At 40.3% G+C, this 20,181-nt stretch overlaps 1 protein-coding gene across 8 annotated transcripts in view; it reads left to right on the top strand.

Annotated features, from left to right (window-relative positions):
* Positions 1 to 20,181, top strand: part of LOC129721410 (disco-interacting protein 2) — a 178,543-nt gene that overhangs the window by 72,068 nt on the left and 86,294 nt on the right. For 3 of the 8 annotated variants that reach the window (XM_055673942.1, XM_055673944.1, XM_055673947.1), the window contains exon 2: positions 18,272 to 18,384. The exons of the other annotated variants lie outside the window; for them this stretch is intronic. In XM_055673942.1, the coding sequence (XP_055529917.1) occupies positions 18,309 to 18,384 (76 nt within the window). In that variant the 5' untranslated portion in view covers positions 18,272 to 18,308. The remainder of the gene's footprint in view (positions 1 to 18,271; positions 18,385 to 20,181) is intronic. 8 annotated transcript variants of the gene reach the window in all.

Below are 20,181 nucleotides of genomic sequence, written 5' to 3'. Positions count from 1 at the left end.
GAAGGTCGGCTGGTCGGTATGTCCTCTGGGCATACTACAGCAACCAGACATTTGCTTCCGGTGCTTCGAGGGCGGACATAAGTCCTGGACCTGCAAGGGGCCCGATAGGAGCCAGCTGTGCAGGCGATGTGGAGGTGCAGGCCATAAAGCAAAGGACTGTGGGGAGTCTCCCAAGTGCATGGTATGTTCCGGGAAACGGGACGCCAAACACTTTATGGGAGGCCCCAGGTGCCCAGCCGGTAAGCCGGCTGCGAAACCACGGGCGTAAGGGTGACGCAACTGAACCTGAACCATTGCTTCGCGGCTCAGCAGCTGCTACACCAAGCAGCCACTGAGTCGTTGTCGGACATCGCCGTCATATCGGACCCCTACCGCATCCCTCCCGGAAACGGTAACTGGGTTGCGGATAAGTCCAGATTGGCGGCCATATGTACGACGAGCAAGTTCCCGGTTCAGGAGGTTGTCTCAACCTCAGAAGAAGGGTACGTAGTTGCTAAGGTGAACGGAGTGTTCTACTGCAGTTGCTATGCTCCGCCACGTTGGTCTACCGAAAGGTTCATCCAGATGGTCGACCTCCTATCCATGGAGCTAACGGGCCTAACGCCGTTGGTGGTGGCGGGCGACTTCAACGCTTGGGCTGTTGAGTGGGGAAGTTGCTTCACGAACCAGAGGGGCCAGATCCTGTTGGAGGCTTTTGCAAAGCTCAACCTAGATCTGGCCAACGTTGGGAACAAAAGTACATTTAGCAGAAATGGTGCGGAGTCGATCATCGACGTGACGTTCTCCAGCCCAGGACTGATCAAGAACTGGAGGGTAGACGATGGCTACACTAATAGCGACCACCAGGCGGTCTGTTATAGTGTAGACAACAACGAGAGGGGGCAAGCGACGGGTAGAGCCAACACTCCGACCGTTCGCGGGTGGAAGACATCGCACTTTGATGCCGAGGTATTCGAAGAGGCAATGAGAAGGGAGCGCGAGGGGGGCAGTTGGCTTCGCCCGACTGCTGACCAACTAGTTGCTATGCTATCGCGGGCGTGCGACGCCACCATGCCTAGGACTCGCCAACCTAGGAATGGAAAGCCACCGGTTTACTGGTGGACGGACGCGATAGCCAACCTTCGCAGTGCGTGCCTCCGTGCAAGACGGAGGATGCAGCGTGCGCGAAACGAAGAAGAGAGGACAGAGCGCCGCGCAGCATTCAGTTCGGCAAGATCGATGCTAAAGAGTGCGATAAAGGCCAGCAAGAGGGCCTGCTTCGATAGGCTATGTGCGAGTGCCAATACAAATCCGTGGGGTGACGCCTACAGGATCGTAATGGCCAAGACTAAAGGCGCGCTGGCGCCTGCAGAGCGATCACCAGCGATGCTGGAGCGTATCATCGAGGGACTCTTTCCACGCCACGAGCCAAGTCCTTGGCCTCCGGCGGTCGAGTCTCACGTCCGACGTTCCAGTATCTCAGACATAGACCAGAGATGGTTGGCCAACCTGCCGAGCATCCAATCCGTGAGCGACGACAGCCGTGTCGAGGCAGGGGAGGAGGCAAGGGTTACGAATGAGGAACTCATCGTGATCGCCAAATCCCTAAAGGTGAGCAAGGCACCGGGACCGGATGGTATCCCTAACCTGGCGATCAGGCTGGCGATAAAAACGGCCCCCGGGCTGTTCAGGGCAGTCATGCAGAGGTGCCTGGATGACTGTCTCTTTCCGGACAGGTGGAAGCGGCAGAGACTGGTCTTATTGCCGAAGGCTGGGAAACCGCCAGGGGACCCATCGGCATATAGGCCTATCTGCCTGCTGGACACCGCGGGCAAGGTGCTTGAGAGGATCATCCTCAACAGACTGGTGAGGTACACGGAGGGTGTACACGGTCTGGCAAGTAACCAGTTCGGCTTCCGGAAGGGCAGGTCCACGCTGGACGCAATCTCTTCCGTCATCAAGACGGCGGAGGTAGCAATCCAGCGCAAGAGAAGGGGAATACGCTACTGCGCAATCGTCACGCTCGACGTGAAGAATGCGTTCAATAGTGCCAGTTGGGACTCCATAGCGCTCGCGCTCAGGAGCATCCATGTACCGGTGTCGCTGTACAAGATTCTGGAAAATTATTTCCAGAATCGAGTACTTGTTTACGACACAGAGGAGGGTCAGAAGTGCGTCCCAATTACCGCAGGAGTTCCGCAAGGTTCTATCCTGGGCCCGGTGTTGTGGAATGTCATGTATGACGGAGTGTTAAAACTCAAGTTCCCTGTAGGGGTTGTGATCGTCGGCTTTGCAGACGACATAACGCTGGAGGTTTACGGCGAGTCTATCGAGGAGGTCGAGTTGACGGCCGCGCACTGTATACGCAAGGTCGAGGACTGGATGCGCTCCAGGAAACTGGAGCTCGCGCATCATAAGACGGAGGTCATGGTTGTGAACAACCGTAAATCGGAGCAACAGGCGGTGGTCAGAGTCGGAGACTGCACCATCACCTCGAAGCGATCCCTGAAGCTCTTGGGGGTTATGGTGGACGACAAGCTCACGTTCGGGAGTCACGTCGACTATGCCTGTAAGAGGGCCTCATCGGCTATTGCAGCACTATCTCGTATGATGTCCAATAGCTCAGCGGTTTATGGCAGCAAGCGAAGACTTCTTGCCAGCGTGGTTTCGTCCATACTTAGGTATGGTGGGCCAGTGTGGTCCAGAGCGCTAGGTACTAACAGTTACCGTGGCAAACTGGAAAGTACCTACAGGCTCATGTGCCTGAGAGTTGCGAGTGCGTATCGTACGGTGTCATACGATGCAATATGTGTCTTGTCCGGCATGATGCCTATCAGCATCGCCATCAAGGAGGACAGAGAGTGTTTCGACCAACGTGACACAAGGGGCATACGAGGTACCAGAAGGTCATTCTCGATGCTCCGTTGGCAGAGGGAATGGTCTAATTCCACAAAGGGCAGATGGACGCACCGACTCATACCGGAGATATCCGGCTGGGTCGGGAGACGACATGGCGAAGTGAACTTCCACCTGACACAAGTCCTGTCAGGCCATGGTTGTTTCAGGCAATATCTGCACAGGTTCGGACACGCGGTGTCCCCCATGTGTCCCGAGTGCGTGGAGGAGGAGGAGACTGCTGAGCACGTCTTCTTCGTATGCCCCCGTTTCGTAAGAGCGCGGAGCAACATGATGGCTGTGAGCGGGCCTGGCACTACTCCGGACAATCTAGTCCGGAGGATGTGCGACGACCCGGACATCTGGAACGCGGTCTGTGCGGCCGCCTCTCAGATTGTTCTGGAGCTGCAACGTGTGTGGCGGGTCAACCACCAACACGCCAGTGGTAGCTAATTACCAGTCTCCAGGTAGTTAGCTAGGAGGTTATAAGAGTAAAGAGGGTGCATCACGCACAAAAGCCACTTCCCGACGTAATACTTAACCGTCGTTCCGGGAAGACCAGGGCTGGAGACTGGAGGGGTTTTAGTGGGTCGGGACAAGGATAAGTAGGTGTCTGGGGGAGTGTAACTACCCCAGCATCTCTCCCCTAGTCTCATCCCCACACCCTGAGTTCTCTTCTCAGGTGTCTGTTTGCAGATTTCCCCGCCACCTTTAAAAAAAAAAAAAAAAAAAAAAAAAAAAAAAAAAAAAAGTGGGTCCCCCTTCCAGCCGCTATCCTTATCCATACTGGAGTGGTCGCCTATCTGGTCCCATGGTAGTCTATGCCGAAGCAGTGAGGCCATGGCTAGGGGCGGCTGCCATAGCGCCTTATGAGCAACTATGACACTCCTGCCCGGTTCCCACCGGGCAATGAATTTGGAACGTACTGGAAGGCCTGCCAGGTTTTACGGGACGGAGACCCCTGCACCGGTTGTTGTCTCGCCGTTTCAAGCCGTTGTCACACGACCTTACTAAGGGAGCTCGGCGCAGGTGCCAGCCCAGAATCGTGGTACGAAAACGAAATCCGACTCTTATCATATGGCGTTGCGACCAGTTACCGTAATTGGGAACTTACTGGCATCAATCCCAATGGGCGAATTTGTGCATTTGGGTGGTGGGAGCGGCACTATTCGCTCCGTCAAAGCTGCTTCCGGATAATGTGGCTTTTGTGAGAATTCGGCGGCCCAATGCCTGAGTCTCACCACAACCTAGGCTAGCTCTCGCTGATGGTCCGGGACTGCGTTCTTGCAGTTAGCACTTCCGTGGCTTACGGTAATCGCCAAATACCGACCCGTGGTGGCATACAGCTCTGCCAAATATATATATATATATATATATATATATATATATATATATATATATATATATATATATATATATATATATATATATATATATATATATATATATATATATATATATATATTATATATATATATATATATATATATATATATATATATATATATATATATATATATATATATATATATATATATATATATATATATATATATATATATATATATATATATATATATATATATATATATATATATATATATATATATATATATATATATATATATATATATATACTTTGCTCAAAAAACCATACCTCTAAAATGAATTCTGATGTCCCTTGTACTAACGTGTAGGTACCCAAAAGGTCAAATTTCAAAAAATCCTGTTTTGACCCATTTAGAGTGCCCCAATCGAGTCCAAATGTATGACCGACCCCCACTAACTTTGGAGGGCCGACCCACCCATGCTAGTGTTACCCTCCTGGTCCCATACAAAAATATCAAAAAATCACCATTTTTGGCACTTTATATGACAAAAATCAGTGAAATGGCTATTATTGTTCCGCACAAATGTAGTTTCTAGAAAAAAAATGGTTTTTTTTTTGTTTTTGGATTTTTGTTTTCTCCTGCTTCGCATGGGATTCGGTCCCGAGTCTTCAGCGCATACATACACAATTACACATATTTCTGAGCCATTCTCATTGCAGATGGTTGGCGTCCTTTTGAACATAAAATCGTATATCACTCTGTTACATCATATGTAATAATTTTATTTCGACCAGTCAGGCGAGCACCGCTGGTATGCTACCACAACGGCTACCACGCACGGACGCTCCGTTTCCACTGTTCCCACGCACACTGTAGAACCAGAGTGAATAAATAGAGTGACGCAGAGTCTGAAACCAGAAAAACCAAACGAACACTGCAAAGTCGGGTGTTTTCGTCAATGAAATAGTCTGCTGGGAGGCAACAAAAATCCATCCACTGTTTCCTCACAATCGGATTCTTCGGGAACCGAAAAAAACTCACATTCCTTACTGTTTTTTGTTATTACACAAAACGCACTTCATTTTATCTATCTCTATCAAACTTTATCAAACGAACTTGTTTTAAATTTAAATACAATGACTATCTTTTCACTCTGACAATAACAACACTCCGTTGAAGTCAACTGGAACTTGAGCAAAAAGGGGCTGCCAGAAAAATATTTTGGTGGATACATAAAAAAACCGTGTTGCTGTTTTGACTGAATTTCTCTCTGCGTCACTCTATCTATTCACTCTGTGTAGAACTAGTGTAGGTTTCGTATAGGATAGAAACGTCAACATAAATCATTCTACATCGTCCGCCAAAGAGTCAACACCTAAAATAAAAACCTGAAAGTGAAAGTGAAAATTGTTAAAGTCAAAATATATTTTTTTTAGTTTACAATGAACCCGCAAGATGAAATAGCAACAACATCATCAGCTATCGAAAACCCAATGAGTCATATACCCAAGCATGATGTTGCTGCTTTTGGTGTGTCTTCTGATTTGAATGATATTAATTTACCAACCGATCTGGATATCTTGAGATATTATTTTTACTTAAGCGAACGTGCAAAAACAGAACAAAAAAAGTTTTCTTATAAACAATTCTCTAATCACGTAACAGATAGGTTGGTTGGAATTTGGGAAAAACTTGGTATGGAAATAATTTCTAAAAAATATGTTGCTGTTAAATTGAATAGATTGGTTGACAAATACCAAGCCGAAATTAAGAAGACGAATAGAGACCTTTTAATGTTTACCGGTACTCTGAACGAAATTTTTTATATTGGAGCATGTAAATGCGATTTGACGGCAGCTCAATGTAACTGCGGTTTGGTTCCAGAACGCCTCAAAGAGTTTATGCACGATCAACATAAACAGAGAAGACTAACAATTGATGCATTTCTGATGGAAATTGAAGAGCAAGGGACATCGTCATCAATGCCAACAATGCCAACATACGAAGATCTCGATGATACAACATACGTAGACGTACCGATGACGCTTGATGAAGATGTTATGAATAGAAGCACAAGTTCACAATACACAGATAGATACGATTGTTTTAACTTTGCCTTGATGTGTGACAGATTTGGTGTGTCTGATAGAGTAGCGTCAGCATTGGCAACCAGTCTTTTCAAAGATTTTCGTTTTTGGCACAGTTTAATTTTGGCACTGTTCGATTTTGGCACATGTGCCAAAATCGAACGGTTTTTTTTTAAATCATATTTTTAAGTTTTCTCGTTTTTCCTATAGCTTTTGAGTTCAAATTTAAAATTTCAAAGTTCAAATTTGAGTTCAAAAATCATCACAAGGAAGGTATTATGGACCTTAGTGTTGCCGACGAGGATAGCCGGATTCGGTCAACTGGTTCCGGGCATATGGCCGGAACATGTTCCGGTAATACAACGGCCATGATTGAAGCAGTGATTAGAACCGTACCAGGCCTCTAAATACTTCGGACACTTCATATAAAGTGTCTAGATCGTCATAAGCCACATGCGGACCTATTCCGGTTATGTTCCGGATACTTCCGGATTATTGAACCTGTAACGACTTGGAATCCAAAAACTGGTCTTTTGGTAGCCATATCTAGAGTCTAAGTCATCATGAACCACATAAAAAGTGCAATATATGATGAAAAAAAAACGTCTGTTTTTGGCATGGTTCGATTCTAGCAACATAAAAAATTTGGACGTGTTGTCAAAACCGAACGGGGCCTGTACATACATACACGCAAAAGTTCAAGCTTACATCAACCGATGTGTCCTTCCAAAACCACATTAAATGCTCTGGCTTTGCACAAAAAATGTGTCAAAAGGATAACGCAACAGTTGCGTAATGAATACATTGACAGAAATCGAAATCAGAATATGTATAATATACACAAAATCGTGGTGTTTCGGTAGACTTCGGTTTTGGGCAAACGATCAGTTTTGGGCGCTCAAAAAATCGCTGGTAGCTTTCGCGAGTCGGTGCGTATCAAAGGCTCGTGCATCCCTAATCACCGTCAGCAACCGAAACAGCCAATAGCGCGCCTTGTTGCAACAGAATTTACTGACGCTGGAACCGAATGCATATGAATAAAACCAGAGTCGTCGTTCAATGCAAAATGTTTTAAATATTTAATTGTTATTGATTCGATGATGTTTTTGAATTACCGGATTCATGATAGTGAATCGATCAGTTCATATTTGCATTAACCAAGTCAGTACCAAAATCATGAGTATTGATTACTGCTTGCACTGCTTTAACGATAGCAGCATTCTGAAAAATATTACTAATACCAGTACGAATCATCATGGCAATACTAGCACGGGGTAATACTTCAAAAGTGTTTTGATTTTGAGCCGTCCAATACATTAAACATTTGCTAGAGGACCAAATGCGTTATGAACAACACACATTCGTTGGATGTACAGTTATACCTCGATTATACACACCCTCGATTATACGCACCCTCGATTTTACGTACTTCGATTTTACGCACATTTTACCTCGATTCTACGCACACTTTTACCAAAAACATTTTTAATTCATTTATTTTGTTTGAATTCTAATAAATTGTAGGTTTTTATATATTCCACATTATTCACAAGTAATGGGCTGTCCATTAGAGACTGGCAAATCTGCCGAAAAACGGGAGACAGTAACAAAAACATCTCTTCTGGGAAACATCGAACTACTTAATAGTTGTGTTCGTGTCTAACGTGTAAAATATTTGATGTCGTACGGACACAACCTTTTTTAGAGTACATTACGTCTGCTGTTGCAAGATAGAGGGGCTGTTTGCAATGGATGTCGACGTTAGTGTGTGGGCAAATAAATGTGTGGTCATACACAAACTGACACATATACGCACATACACACTCATACACACATACACATACACACACATATATATATACACACACATACATACACGCATACACACATACACAGGCATACACAGACGTTCATATTCTTTGTTTTTGGTAATTCCTTTCAAGCATTTTTCAAATTTTTTGGGTCCATTAGAGAACGTCTATTGATTAAATAACGCAAAAAATTACCTTCTTCAACCCCACCTTCTATGTCACTCACCTATTTGAACCTTTTTTTTTTTTGTACTGGTTTTCAAACTTTCTTACCCTCCTTTCGAACGTTACGTAAAAATTGGATGTTCCCTTACATGTCTTTTGCAATTCTCCGATTACGGAAAGTAATTTTGAGTTAAAAAAATATTGAAAATTTTGCTTCGATTTTACGCACAATTCGATTTTACGCACATTTCAAAAACGAGAATGTGCGTAAAATCGAGGTATACCTGTACTTGGTTCCGAAACAGTACAAAAGCTGCTCTAAAAAGACGCAATATTGATGTGGCTACGCACAGTCCAACTTTTGCGTGTATACATACAAACTCGCTTCCTGTGAAACTCGTGAATATAAGCTAAACACATTCAGTGAATTCAGTCTTTTAACAATGTTTGTTTGAAGAGAGTTACTGAGTTGCTTGCCATTAGGGATGGGCGATACTTGTATCGATACCAACGGTATCGATACATGGAGCCGAAGTATCGAATATTTCGGCATCGATACTCGATGCTAGCGATGAGTAGCGGTATCGATACTTTGCCAACGATGCTTTGAAACGATACCGATACCACCGATGCCTTCTATCGGAAATAAGCGATACCAGTATCGATATCAACGGTATCGATACTTCGGCCGAAAGCATCGAGTATTTTGGCATCGATACTTTCTATACCGATACCACGATACTTGGTATCGTTTTGTGCAAAAGTATTCGAGTACTCAGGTATCGATACTTCAGACAGCATCGCCCATCCCTACTTGCCATTAAAAATGGTAAAACCGAAAACTGTCTAGGTCGTTCTTCGTTAGCTACGGTCAACCTCGGGCAACGTCGATAATCCGTAGAAAACTCGGTGTTAACATCGGATTTTCTGGCGTTTCAATCAACAGACAAGTCGATTGAGACAATTATCATACGATGCCTCTCTATGATTGAACAAACTTAGACATTCGCTGTGATAGTTCATTCCCTCTCAGAAATTGAATTCACAATAGCTCTACGAAACGATGGTTCGTTACTCGCTGATAGAAGATATGTGTAGCGAGAAGAGAATTGCGCCGCGATAATTATTAAGCAATGTTCAATTTTAAGTCTGTACTTGTCTGTATACTGTTTTTTTTTCGTGAATCACAATCAACCGCAACAACATAGCGCTCGAATGTTAAAAATGTAAATAATGAAAAAAAAAAAACGACAATTATTCATGTTAAACTATTTATCAATCATCAAGAGATTCAGGTAAATGATTAAAAATTCAGCGTTGTTTTCTATCGAAAACTGTGCACGCTATCGCTATAGTATTTATTTAAGAAAAAAACAACATTTAATTCTATTCCACCGAACTTCGTCAGTAGGTCACAATCGTACCACAAATGGCGTCTTATCTGTATCCAGTACACATCTGTCTGGTTTGAGAATTAATTATCGGCAATCAAAATTTTCTCGTCTCTCCTGTGTTGTGGTACAATGAAAACCCAACACTGCTCTGGTGCTCTTTCGGTCTCTCAGAACTCGTCGATTTTACAACGACCAGCCGTTCAAGGTGTTTCCTGAACAAGTTTGTCAATCCACTGAACTACGGTTTCCACATAATGCAACTGCCTCATAGCAATACAAACCGTAAACATTTCCTCGATTATTTTTTGAACGGCTATGAACTCGACAGTGTTGGATGACGTAATTTTCTCGGCCACCAGCAGCCATCAAAGGTTTTTCACAGAGGTCACTGTTTTAATGCTGCAAAGCTACTGTTTTTGTTTTTCCTTCATTCCTATGGGACCGTACACTAATGTATGCAAATTTTCACGCGCACTGTGCATTGTTTTGTTTTTTTTTTCCTCAAACGGCACGCCGCCTCACCCCACACAATGGCTCGCTGCTGCTCATCTATAATATTTAGGCGGACTTACCGGCCGATACCGCGCACATGAACACGATAATTTTAGCGCCCGCCCGGCTATGACTCCACACTTGCCGTTTGTTTCGAACGAGAGTATCATTTAAATATGATCAATTTTAATTGTAGTCAATTACGGAGCTGGCGCTGCAAGTGTCTCGGTAGGGTTAGACTGGTTTCATGACATCAACTACCGTTTTGAGAGTGCTTCTTCCATGGTAACTTGATAATCTCGTTATTTCTGGTTTATGGCGATCGCAGAGAACATTCTCTATGCTTTAGATCAAATGTGAGCCAGGGTTTTGATTGCGTTTACCTGTGTTAGATGGTCTTTGCGCTTGCTTCATTTAGTTTGTTTTAAGATTTAGATTTGTTCGCGATGTTTGTCCTAATAGATATTTGTTCTCTCAAAAAATATGGAAAAATAAAAACCTTTTGAAGATTTGGTAATTTCAGCAAGCTTTGAGTCGCTATCGGTTTTTAGAGTACGAATACAGAAAACTTACATAAAAAATATTTATCGAGGAATCTCGAGGGGTACTTATCACACAAAATAATTAACTTTAGGAAATAACCATAAAATTTATTGTAGTTCACAATATTTTTTTTTTATTTTCAACCATGAAAAAATGGGTTGAATGATGCAAAAAGTGCATTTTTTTTGTCAACAGCATCTTAATGCTTACGGGAAGTTTCAACATTCTATTGAAGAAACATTTTGCCAAAATTTGATAGTTTGCCGATGCTAGTGACAAAAAACACATATTTTTCGATATGTAGATGAGATAATCACATTTCCTATAATAGGATTTCTGTTGCGAATTCCTCGTTCGACAACAAGATTTCATGTTTATATTTTAGTTTAAACCGTTAATTCACATATCGTTAAATTGTTGATCTGCGTCACAATGTTTTTGTTGATATCCCGATTGAAAATATATCCAGCTTCAACATTCGAATCAGAATAATTTTTCAATTATAATTGATTTAAATATGTCAAGATGCTTAGGAAAACAAAACAAATATTAGAAAAGTGATCATAGTTAATCAAGAACTGCTACATTTTAAGTAATTAATAATAAATAACATCATTAAAATATTAGCATTTGATACTTCAAGTATCGTGGTTTATTATTTGTTGTACGTTATCTATAAATACCACAGTTAAGCTTTATTCGTTTGTTTTTTTTTTTCTTTTTCTTTTTTTGAGAGAGTATATTATATCAAATCGTGAAAGTGGACCATGAAAACTGTCATAATGTAGTTAGCGCGTTGTGCTTGCAAAAGGTTTAACCGGCAAAGAAAATTATTGAAACGTGTTGTAACAAATTGATTATTCAACATTTCCTTCCGTTGTGTAGTTAATTAAATAAAACATAAATTATTTAAACTGCCATCCGACACAGCATCGATAAATATCTCAGCTTCGATGTCATTTCAGTCAGTTTTGGCGAACGGCGGTTGTTGAATGCGATTATTGCGTCATATAAGAGGAAGTTCCATCATTACATTTAACCCTTCTATCGTTTATCGGAGCATGATTCGTAAGAAAACGTGGCCAAATATAATTCGATGAATTAGGATGTTCACGATGGTTTTAATGGCAAGTGTGGGCTTCGATTAGTCCGCTTCTTACGTAAGCGCTAATCAAGACAGGTTGAATGTGTTTAGAAGACAGAGAACATATTTACCTCCACAAAAACAAAAATTCCCTCTATTTATGCCAACAACCTGTGCCACAGCACGTACTCATAAATCGCTAGTATATTTCTTCATCACCAACAAATAGAAAGATTACCCAAACACAAACAACCCTGCGGAGCAAAATCTGGCGCAAGTGTCTGTTCTAATCACGCACGAAACGAAAAACAAACATAGATCTATAAACAGCCGCTGAAAATTGAATCTAGGGCAGCTCACTACCCGATTCTGGCAATTATTAGATAATATTTGATTTATTATTTACAACGAACCAAAGTATAAAAACAAGCATTTCGTTCTTCTGCAGAATTGCTCTCAGTCAACGCTAAGTTATTTGCTCTAGGTTAACCATCGTCACACTTACCCTATTATTGCACACGAAAATAGAATCTTTTTGTAGAAGCCGCCGAAGGAATTCCATTCTCAAATTGGTGTCGAAGCTTACTACTTTTTGGTTTGTATTGTTTACTAAGCTGCGGCAACGGCCGCTTATTCATCAACCCAGCATGCGAAGTTGACAGCACATATGAAGGTATATATAAATATATTTTAAGAACTGTTTCTTTTGATTTTTTGCCTGCCTTGTTTTAATCTTAAGTGATTCGTGTTTTGACGAGTTGAGATTTCCTCAAGTCGGAGGACTCATTAATTATGGAATCGCTCAGTTCGCGACTGTTTGCGCTCTAGCATGAATGGAATAGGCAATGGTTATTAGTACTATTAGTTTGGGTGCAGATGATACACTGTTCTGATAAAATCGGTAGCGATTTTTTTGGGGAGTTTAGTTATAATCTCAGAACTAGACTGGAAATATTTTTAGAATACGTTTCTCAGCAAATAAGCTGTTAGTTCATGTGCGATCGGTACAGCAATTGCGCAAAAACTCTTTCAGAATCTTTTGAAACATGTAAATTTACTGCTAATTACGTCAATAATTTTCAAGTGATGTTTTGAATATTCTTGCGATTTCAAATTAGGAACCCACATTTCTCATTTGAATTCCTGGTGCAACAATTGGATAACAACTCAGGTACCACCCCAGAGTTTTCACTTCACTTTTCCTGTCTTAGGTACGTCTAGCAGCTGTATCTATTCAAATCTAACAACATCAAAAACGACCTCACAAACAACCAACCAAAGTGAGAATGCTTTTAATAACATCGTCTAAATCGTCAATCGGCTCTCGAGCCGTTTGGTTCAGCATTGAACTCTTGGAAATACAAAGCAACGAAAATTCGTTTCGCCGTCTGTTCATTCATTCATCCGTGCTACTCGAGAACCACAAGACACACAGCTCGAAAAGCGAAGAAACATGGCACACATCAGCCAGTAGATTATTAATCCATAATGTGTATATTTAACAACACTCATAACCGGCTCTGTAGTACAACGAAAATAGACAACCACTGGCCGAAAATGTTTCGCGTGCATACCGCTCCTGCCACTGCGCGTATTCATTCGAGATCTCGTGCACGCGTTTACAACTCTCCGCCCGATGATGTGATGATGATGGCCGGATGGCGCACTTTCGGTTTTCATCACATTTTTTCGATGTGACCTACGTGCAATATAGTTCCGGCCAGTGAAAACCGGTATAATAATTGCTCAAAACCGCGACTGCTAATTTCAGAGTAGCCCTTTTTTAAGTAATGGTAATAGAATACACGATAAAGTATGTGAAATCCATCGCTATTTTTACTATGGAACTTATTGCCAACTGAGCAAAACTAAATAAATTGAAAAAAAAGTGATATTTTGATGCTGTCGACGGTTTCATTGACCAACCTTATTTCGAAAATGTTAACGGGGTCAATACAGTAAAATTGACAGCACAAATCAAGAATAGTTTCCAATTATTGATTCGTTACTACACTCATAATACAGTTATTGAATTGGTAAATAGTATTGTATGAAAATTAGAATAGGTTTACATTTCAATAAAGCTAGTCTGAAATGACGAAAATGTGCTACACTGCCAATTTTATAATTATGTAATGTGAAGTGAATGAAGTGTAATATTTTCCCTAACTAGATAAAAGTTCGAAATGCTGCCATTTACTACTATACAGCAAAATAAAAACAGTTTGTTATATTGTGTTAGATTCTTTTTGATATGTAAACAAAACATCATTGTTAATATACTGTATAACTCATCATTTTTTGTATAAATACTGTATAAAACAACGATCATTCTCAAACTATCTGAATGCTGGTGCAATATAGCAAAGACGCAAACCGCAACGTTACGTTACGTTATGCTTTCGTCTTATGTGCATTTACGAAGCGGAGCAAGTATGGCATTGTGGCTTCACTTGAGAAGTAGTTATTTAGCGTACATTCAGGCGCTTTCGGAGACATTAGTTAACTCCTCTCAAAGAGAAAAGTACAGGCGAAGATGTTTTTGTGCGATCAACTAATCCCTTTTTGACTATTTTTTCAACCCAATTAGCCCGTGTGGATTTATTCCGAAACCCTCTGATTTAGGTGTTCTCTATTAATGATGCTTTAAGCTGTGAATAGTCGTGGATGTAGGGAAACAGTTTTGTCTTAAAGATCAGCATTTTGTCTTAATTTGACTACCTTTGCCAAGTTGATCGTGATGTTCGTATTACACAATGTTATAGAGGACAATATAAATTGTTAACTAGAAAAACGTGTCACAATTTTGATACCTGATACATACTGCTGTATTGTGCAGCAAAACAGCTGATGACATTTATATCCAAACGCAAAAAACTGCTCAATTGTCTGTTATTTTTCATTCTCAAAGTTATTGATAAGAACTGCCAGAAATCGGTTTATAGCACAAATTAGATTTTACGTCATAAACGTCCACAAAACAAATGCTATACAATCCAGTTGAAAAAACCTGAGCACAAGTATGCTGCATCAAGGCAAATGAATTCCAAACATAAAAAAAACATTGACAAACATGAACAAATTGGTTTACTATAACCCCCACTTCTCTTTGTGTGCCATCGCTTCTGTGGACATTATTTTATGATCCACACCGAAACCTTCAACAAGCTTATGTGGAGGCCAGTGTAAGTTATGTTGTACTTCATACTACTGCATGCGCCGACCCCAATCCAACATAGTAAGAAACAGCTGCCTTGCGTCTTAAACAAAATAATCAACACGAATATGGTCGTACCGTGCTAAAAACCCGACAAAAACAAAACGTTCCATCATTCATCCGCATATTAACATGTTCTACTCATTTCAGCTGCTTCTTTTTTCGTGTATTATACAGTTGGAAAGCTCTTGTTTGGATTATGTCGCGATTTGTTTATGATTATAATACTTTCTATAACAGTCAATTTTTAGTTTAGTATATTTATATTTAATGTTACAAACAACTGTATCAAGCCATGGAAATAACAATCAACGCAAGGCTGAGCCATCTTTAATAAGTGTAACAAAAACAAAACTTATCATCAAACATCCATACATTAGCATGCCTAACACGTTTTAGCTTGTACAGCGCAAATCATGATGCAGCATGGGTAGCTGGTAACACCCATCGGGATAATTGTCTGGCATCACGGTCGCAGCATCCGGCAGAACGAAACTACCAATATGCTGTATCACTTGAACTGAACTTTAACGGCGGACACAAGCAAACAATATACAGTTATACTCGAGCGGGTTCAAGAAGTGCTTTATACCAGTGTAACGCTCGTTTTTTTTTTTTTTTGAGCGCAGCAAAAGGTACCAACTCTTCTTCCTCTGTTGTTGAGACCCTACTTTAAAAAGAGAAAAGTGTTAACCGAAGTTTACGGACTAAATTTCAGCCTTGTTTCTTGATGCGGTGTGATGAATTCGCTTTCACCTTTGATAGTCGATCATCAAACATTTATTCGGGTCAAACAAGAACTGTTTAGGTGATGTTGATTTATTGTTATGTTTTTTCAAAACTATGATGGAATAGTTCTATCCCATTCGTTAACGAATATTAATGTTTGCAAAAAACGGTTTCCAAAATCCTTCCTGATTTGTTTAAAAAATTCCTCAATTTAAGTTTTATTTTCGATTATTGTTTTATGTGTTATGGTTACTCCAACGTAATAAAAAAATTAAAACGGATTTTCTGGTTTCTGTACAATTTTTTTTATCGGGTGATACTAATCACCTGAGTTTCACTTGATGAAAGTTTTATTTTATTTTCACACTCAATGAAAACCGGGAATCGCAAAATTCGATAATTTTCCGACTTATTGGTATATAGTGTTGTGTTAATTCTATTAACAATATCAATTTAGTTTAATATAAAAATATTATTAAAATTTGAAATTAGAAATAGAATTTAAGTTTTAAAACTCTCAAACCAGTGTGATAAATCTTTAATTGATGCTTGAGTTTTTTTTGTTCTTCGTAACAGGTTCAAATCTTGAGCAAAACCGAAATAAACTGTGTAACATATTAAAAATTATTATTTAATCAATACCATTATGTTTATTTACTAGGTATTAGTATTTCTATATATATAATAACCTATAACAGCTTCTTGGTTTCATATGACTAAATTATATTTCTCAAATAAATGAAAATAACTTAGGAATTTAAAATTCAAAGTGCCCAAAAAAGTTTGCTTTAGAATGTCAAAAAATATTTATACAAGTATCTATGGTATATAATTATGCCAGAAAAAATATATATTGAATGTTTTCTTCGTTTTATAACCGTCTGCTTGTTTTTCTATTTATTTCAGGTAAGAATCATTGCTCACGATGCTCACGATGCTCGCCATGTTGTAAACTGGTAACCATGCAATCATTTTTGATTACCCATTTTTATCGTTTCATTTATCAACCAAATAGTCGTCTTGCATCAAGGATTTTGCCATTAAAACATACGACCATAGTTTCGACTGTGAACAAAAACCGCTCAGTCATGTTGCAATAGAGTTTCTTGGACAAAATATCTCACGCCGTTTCAGCTCCCCAGATGGTAGTAAACCCAAAGCAGGTTTGACAGACAAATTAGTTCGCGCACACTCTGCCAAAAACAGAAAATTCATATTTAATGAGTGCAATTTGCGTTGCACTAATTGATTAGTCGGCGTGCGACAGCGACGCTCTTGGCAGCTGACGACACGATGGAAGCAATTATAGCAAATAGATGAAATCCGAACTGAATTCTGTCGTTGCCTTGCCGGTCGGTTCGGGTACACCAGATGTTCATATTCTAAACACTTTAATTAACTATTCGCGAACGAATAGTGGCACACTGTCGCTGGTTGCTTTTTACGACAATTTCGATGAATTTCTTATGATGTTATTCTGAAATTTGTAACTTGATCCGTTTTTTATGTTTTTACCACAAAGACATTTTGAAATCAATCGTTGTATTAGTAAGAATGGCATTAAATGGACGCTACGAAAAAGTTAGTTAGTGTTTATCGGTATTTAATTTTACCCGAGCCATGCCATGTTCCATTATCGTGATTCTCCACTGGTCCACTGATCTTGCGGCGGTATCCGAAACGTTGGTCGATAAAACGGTTTTTAGCTTTTCACATGCCACTTTCAAGTGATGCCGTTTACCGTTCGCTTCTATTTCTGCAAAATTGACCCTCACGAAACGACAGATCTTTGCTAATTCAATCAGCCATTCTGCGAAAGACTGAATTTTTTTGGCAGCCAATGGCGCTGTAATCGTCACACTAACGAATCGTTCGACCTTTCATTAACCGGTGGCTACATTCAACTACATAGCTGTGGGGTAGTCGATTTTTTTTTCATGATAAAAGTTGAACCTAATGAAATGCAGAATATGATATCGATTTTTGCTCGTTAATTAAACTAAATTGTTTTTTGTTTTCAATACATCTCCACAACTTTAAGATGTACAATGAAACCAAATAACAAAAAATGATATAGATGAAGAAAAAAAAAACAAAAAATGAACTTCCACTTGCTACGAAACTGCACAGTGTAAGTAATCAAGAGCAAACCCGCAGATTACAGTTCGAAACGATCGCTTTCGTAGGTACACCTCGAAATTCCCAGCACCGTCGAGTTGCATCATCTGCCTACCGGAGCCTGCGGGCAGACCCACAAATTTGATCGTTCACATGCTTCTGTGGATCACCTTAATAAAAGATGAAGGTCTTTCAAAATGGCAGCAAGAAGTAAACATATGAAAAATAGAAATAAAAGGCTTAGAGAAATGGCACAGTCAGACAAGATAGAAACCTCACTTATGAACCAAGATAATTACGATAACTTACTTTCACGTTCATTTGTGGTGTCCGATAACCACCTACCATTCTTGTAGACTTTTGCTTCACCCAACTTGAAAACAACCGCTGCATTATGATTTGGCTCATGCTGTTCGGTCTTTTCAGAGATTGACGGTTTTCAGCTGGAGTTTACTGGAGCTACATGTCAGTTTCTTCATCGTTGAATCAATTTCAAACATGCCAAGGGTCACGAAAGAGTTGTGCTTCACCGAATAAGGGTAAGGTTTTAAATACGTCATCAACGGTGTTACTGGAAACGATCGTGCAGAATAATGTCGTATTGTACTTTAAACTGTGTATGCAATTACCGTCAATGTTAGTTTTCAAAATTAACTGTTGTGTATTCGATAACAGTGCTGAAGTAATTATTCTAGCAAATAATAACCCAGACGTTACAAAAAATAGCCATCGTGATGATTATAATCATTTTAAACGAGTGCCACCCGTTCCGTATGGAAGTAAGCCATCGGCATTGGCATGTTAGCCGTGGTGATCGTGGTTCAGGTGCACATTAAAATAATTACTCTCTGTAGCTGTGCACTGTGTAATGAAGCACTTGCATAACCCGATCGTCATAGCTCATCCGAGCGTACTTTTTTTTGCACAGCCCATGACGATCTAGGCTGTTAATTTTATTTGACGAGTTTTATCATTTGCACTGCTTTGCTGTCTTTGGCCGAATTGGGTTTTTTTTCTGGAAAGCTTCCTAGCAAGCAAAGTTGCATTACTTTCTTTTGCAATGAGTATTGCAACACTCTACTCTTCGACACTCAATGCCACATTGACGCTTTATATCAACTTTGTTCCAGACAGATTGTTTACCATCCTTGAGCCGCACTTTACAGGGTGGCAACGTGAAAGTGATACACTTTATTTATGTCATAAAACTCAATCCAGTTTTAATTTATCTTAGGAATCGATTTTAGTAACATCTATAAGTAGTAAAATTACAATGTACTCAAAAAGAAAGCAAAGCAAAGCCTTGGTGCTACATTCCGATTCGAAGCTCGACCTTCTGTTTATTATATACAGACTTCGCAGCCAACTGTTGAAATGTACTTCCGGTACAGATTAAAAAAAAAGCAAAGCCTTGGTGCTACATTCCGATTCGGAATTTTATTTTGTGCAAATAAAATTCGTACTGAAAATAGCGAATATTTGCTTCGTCTAATGCCTGCTTCAGTTGAGTTCAAATCATTCACCTTTGTGGTTAATAACGGCCCGTAGACGCTTTTCGAAGTCATTGCAAGCCGAACGCACAACTTCGTTTGGCATTCCATCCCAAATATTCACCTAACATTTTTTAAATGTGTTCAAACTTAAATGCCTTACATCGTCCATCCATTTTCCTAGCATGTATCCCCAGACACTGAAGTCTAGCGGGTTCAAATTCGGTACCGATGCAGGTCGTTCAGATGAACTGATAAAACAAGGCAAATTCTGCTCACACCATTTCTGAACGATTAATGCCTCATGCGCTGGTGCTGAATCCTGTTGAAAGCAAAAACTGTCTTTCTCAAAAAGCATTCTAGCGCAAGGATGCAAATGGCTTTCGATAACGTGTTACAAGTAGTACTCCTTATATATTTTCACGCCCCTGTCAATGAATAGAAATGGTAATTTCCCTTTGGCCGATATACCTCCTCAAACCATCACAGCTGACGCATTTTGATATCGCTCGACTGCTCTTTTATCGGCTGGTATATCACGAAGATTGCTCCATAAACACGGTCATTTTTCTTGTTCAAACTTGCCTCCAGAGTAAACGTCCGAAAAAATAATGTTGTGAATAGCGTGTGTTTTCAGCAGCAACCAAGATCTAGCAACCCTGTCGGCAATATTTTTACGAGTTAATCTGTGAAATTTCTGCTTTCTTATAGTTAAATATCCAAGGTCCTTTTTGATAACGTTTTGCATGAAAGTGTGGCTCATGTTCATTTCACATGCCATTTTTCATGCCGAACGGGCTGGATTTTCCCGGAAACTTTCCTTCGCTATTTTGATGACCACTGAAC

This window comes from Wyeomyia smithii, chromosome 2 (assembly GCF_029784165.1).
Source record: "Wyeomyia smithii strain HCP4-BCI-WySm-NY-G18 chromosome 2, ASM2978416v1, whole genome shotgun sequence".
Lineage (NCBI taxonomy): Eukaryota > Metazoa > Arthropoda > Insecta > Diptera > Culicidae > Wyeomyia > Wyeomyia smithii.
This window is presented reverse-complemented; position numbering and strand designations above follow the sequence as displayed.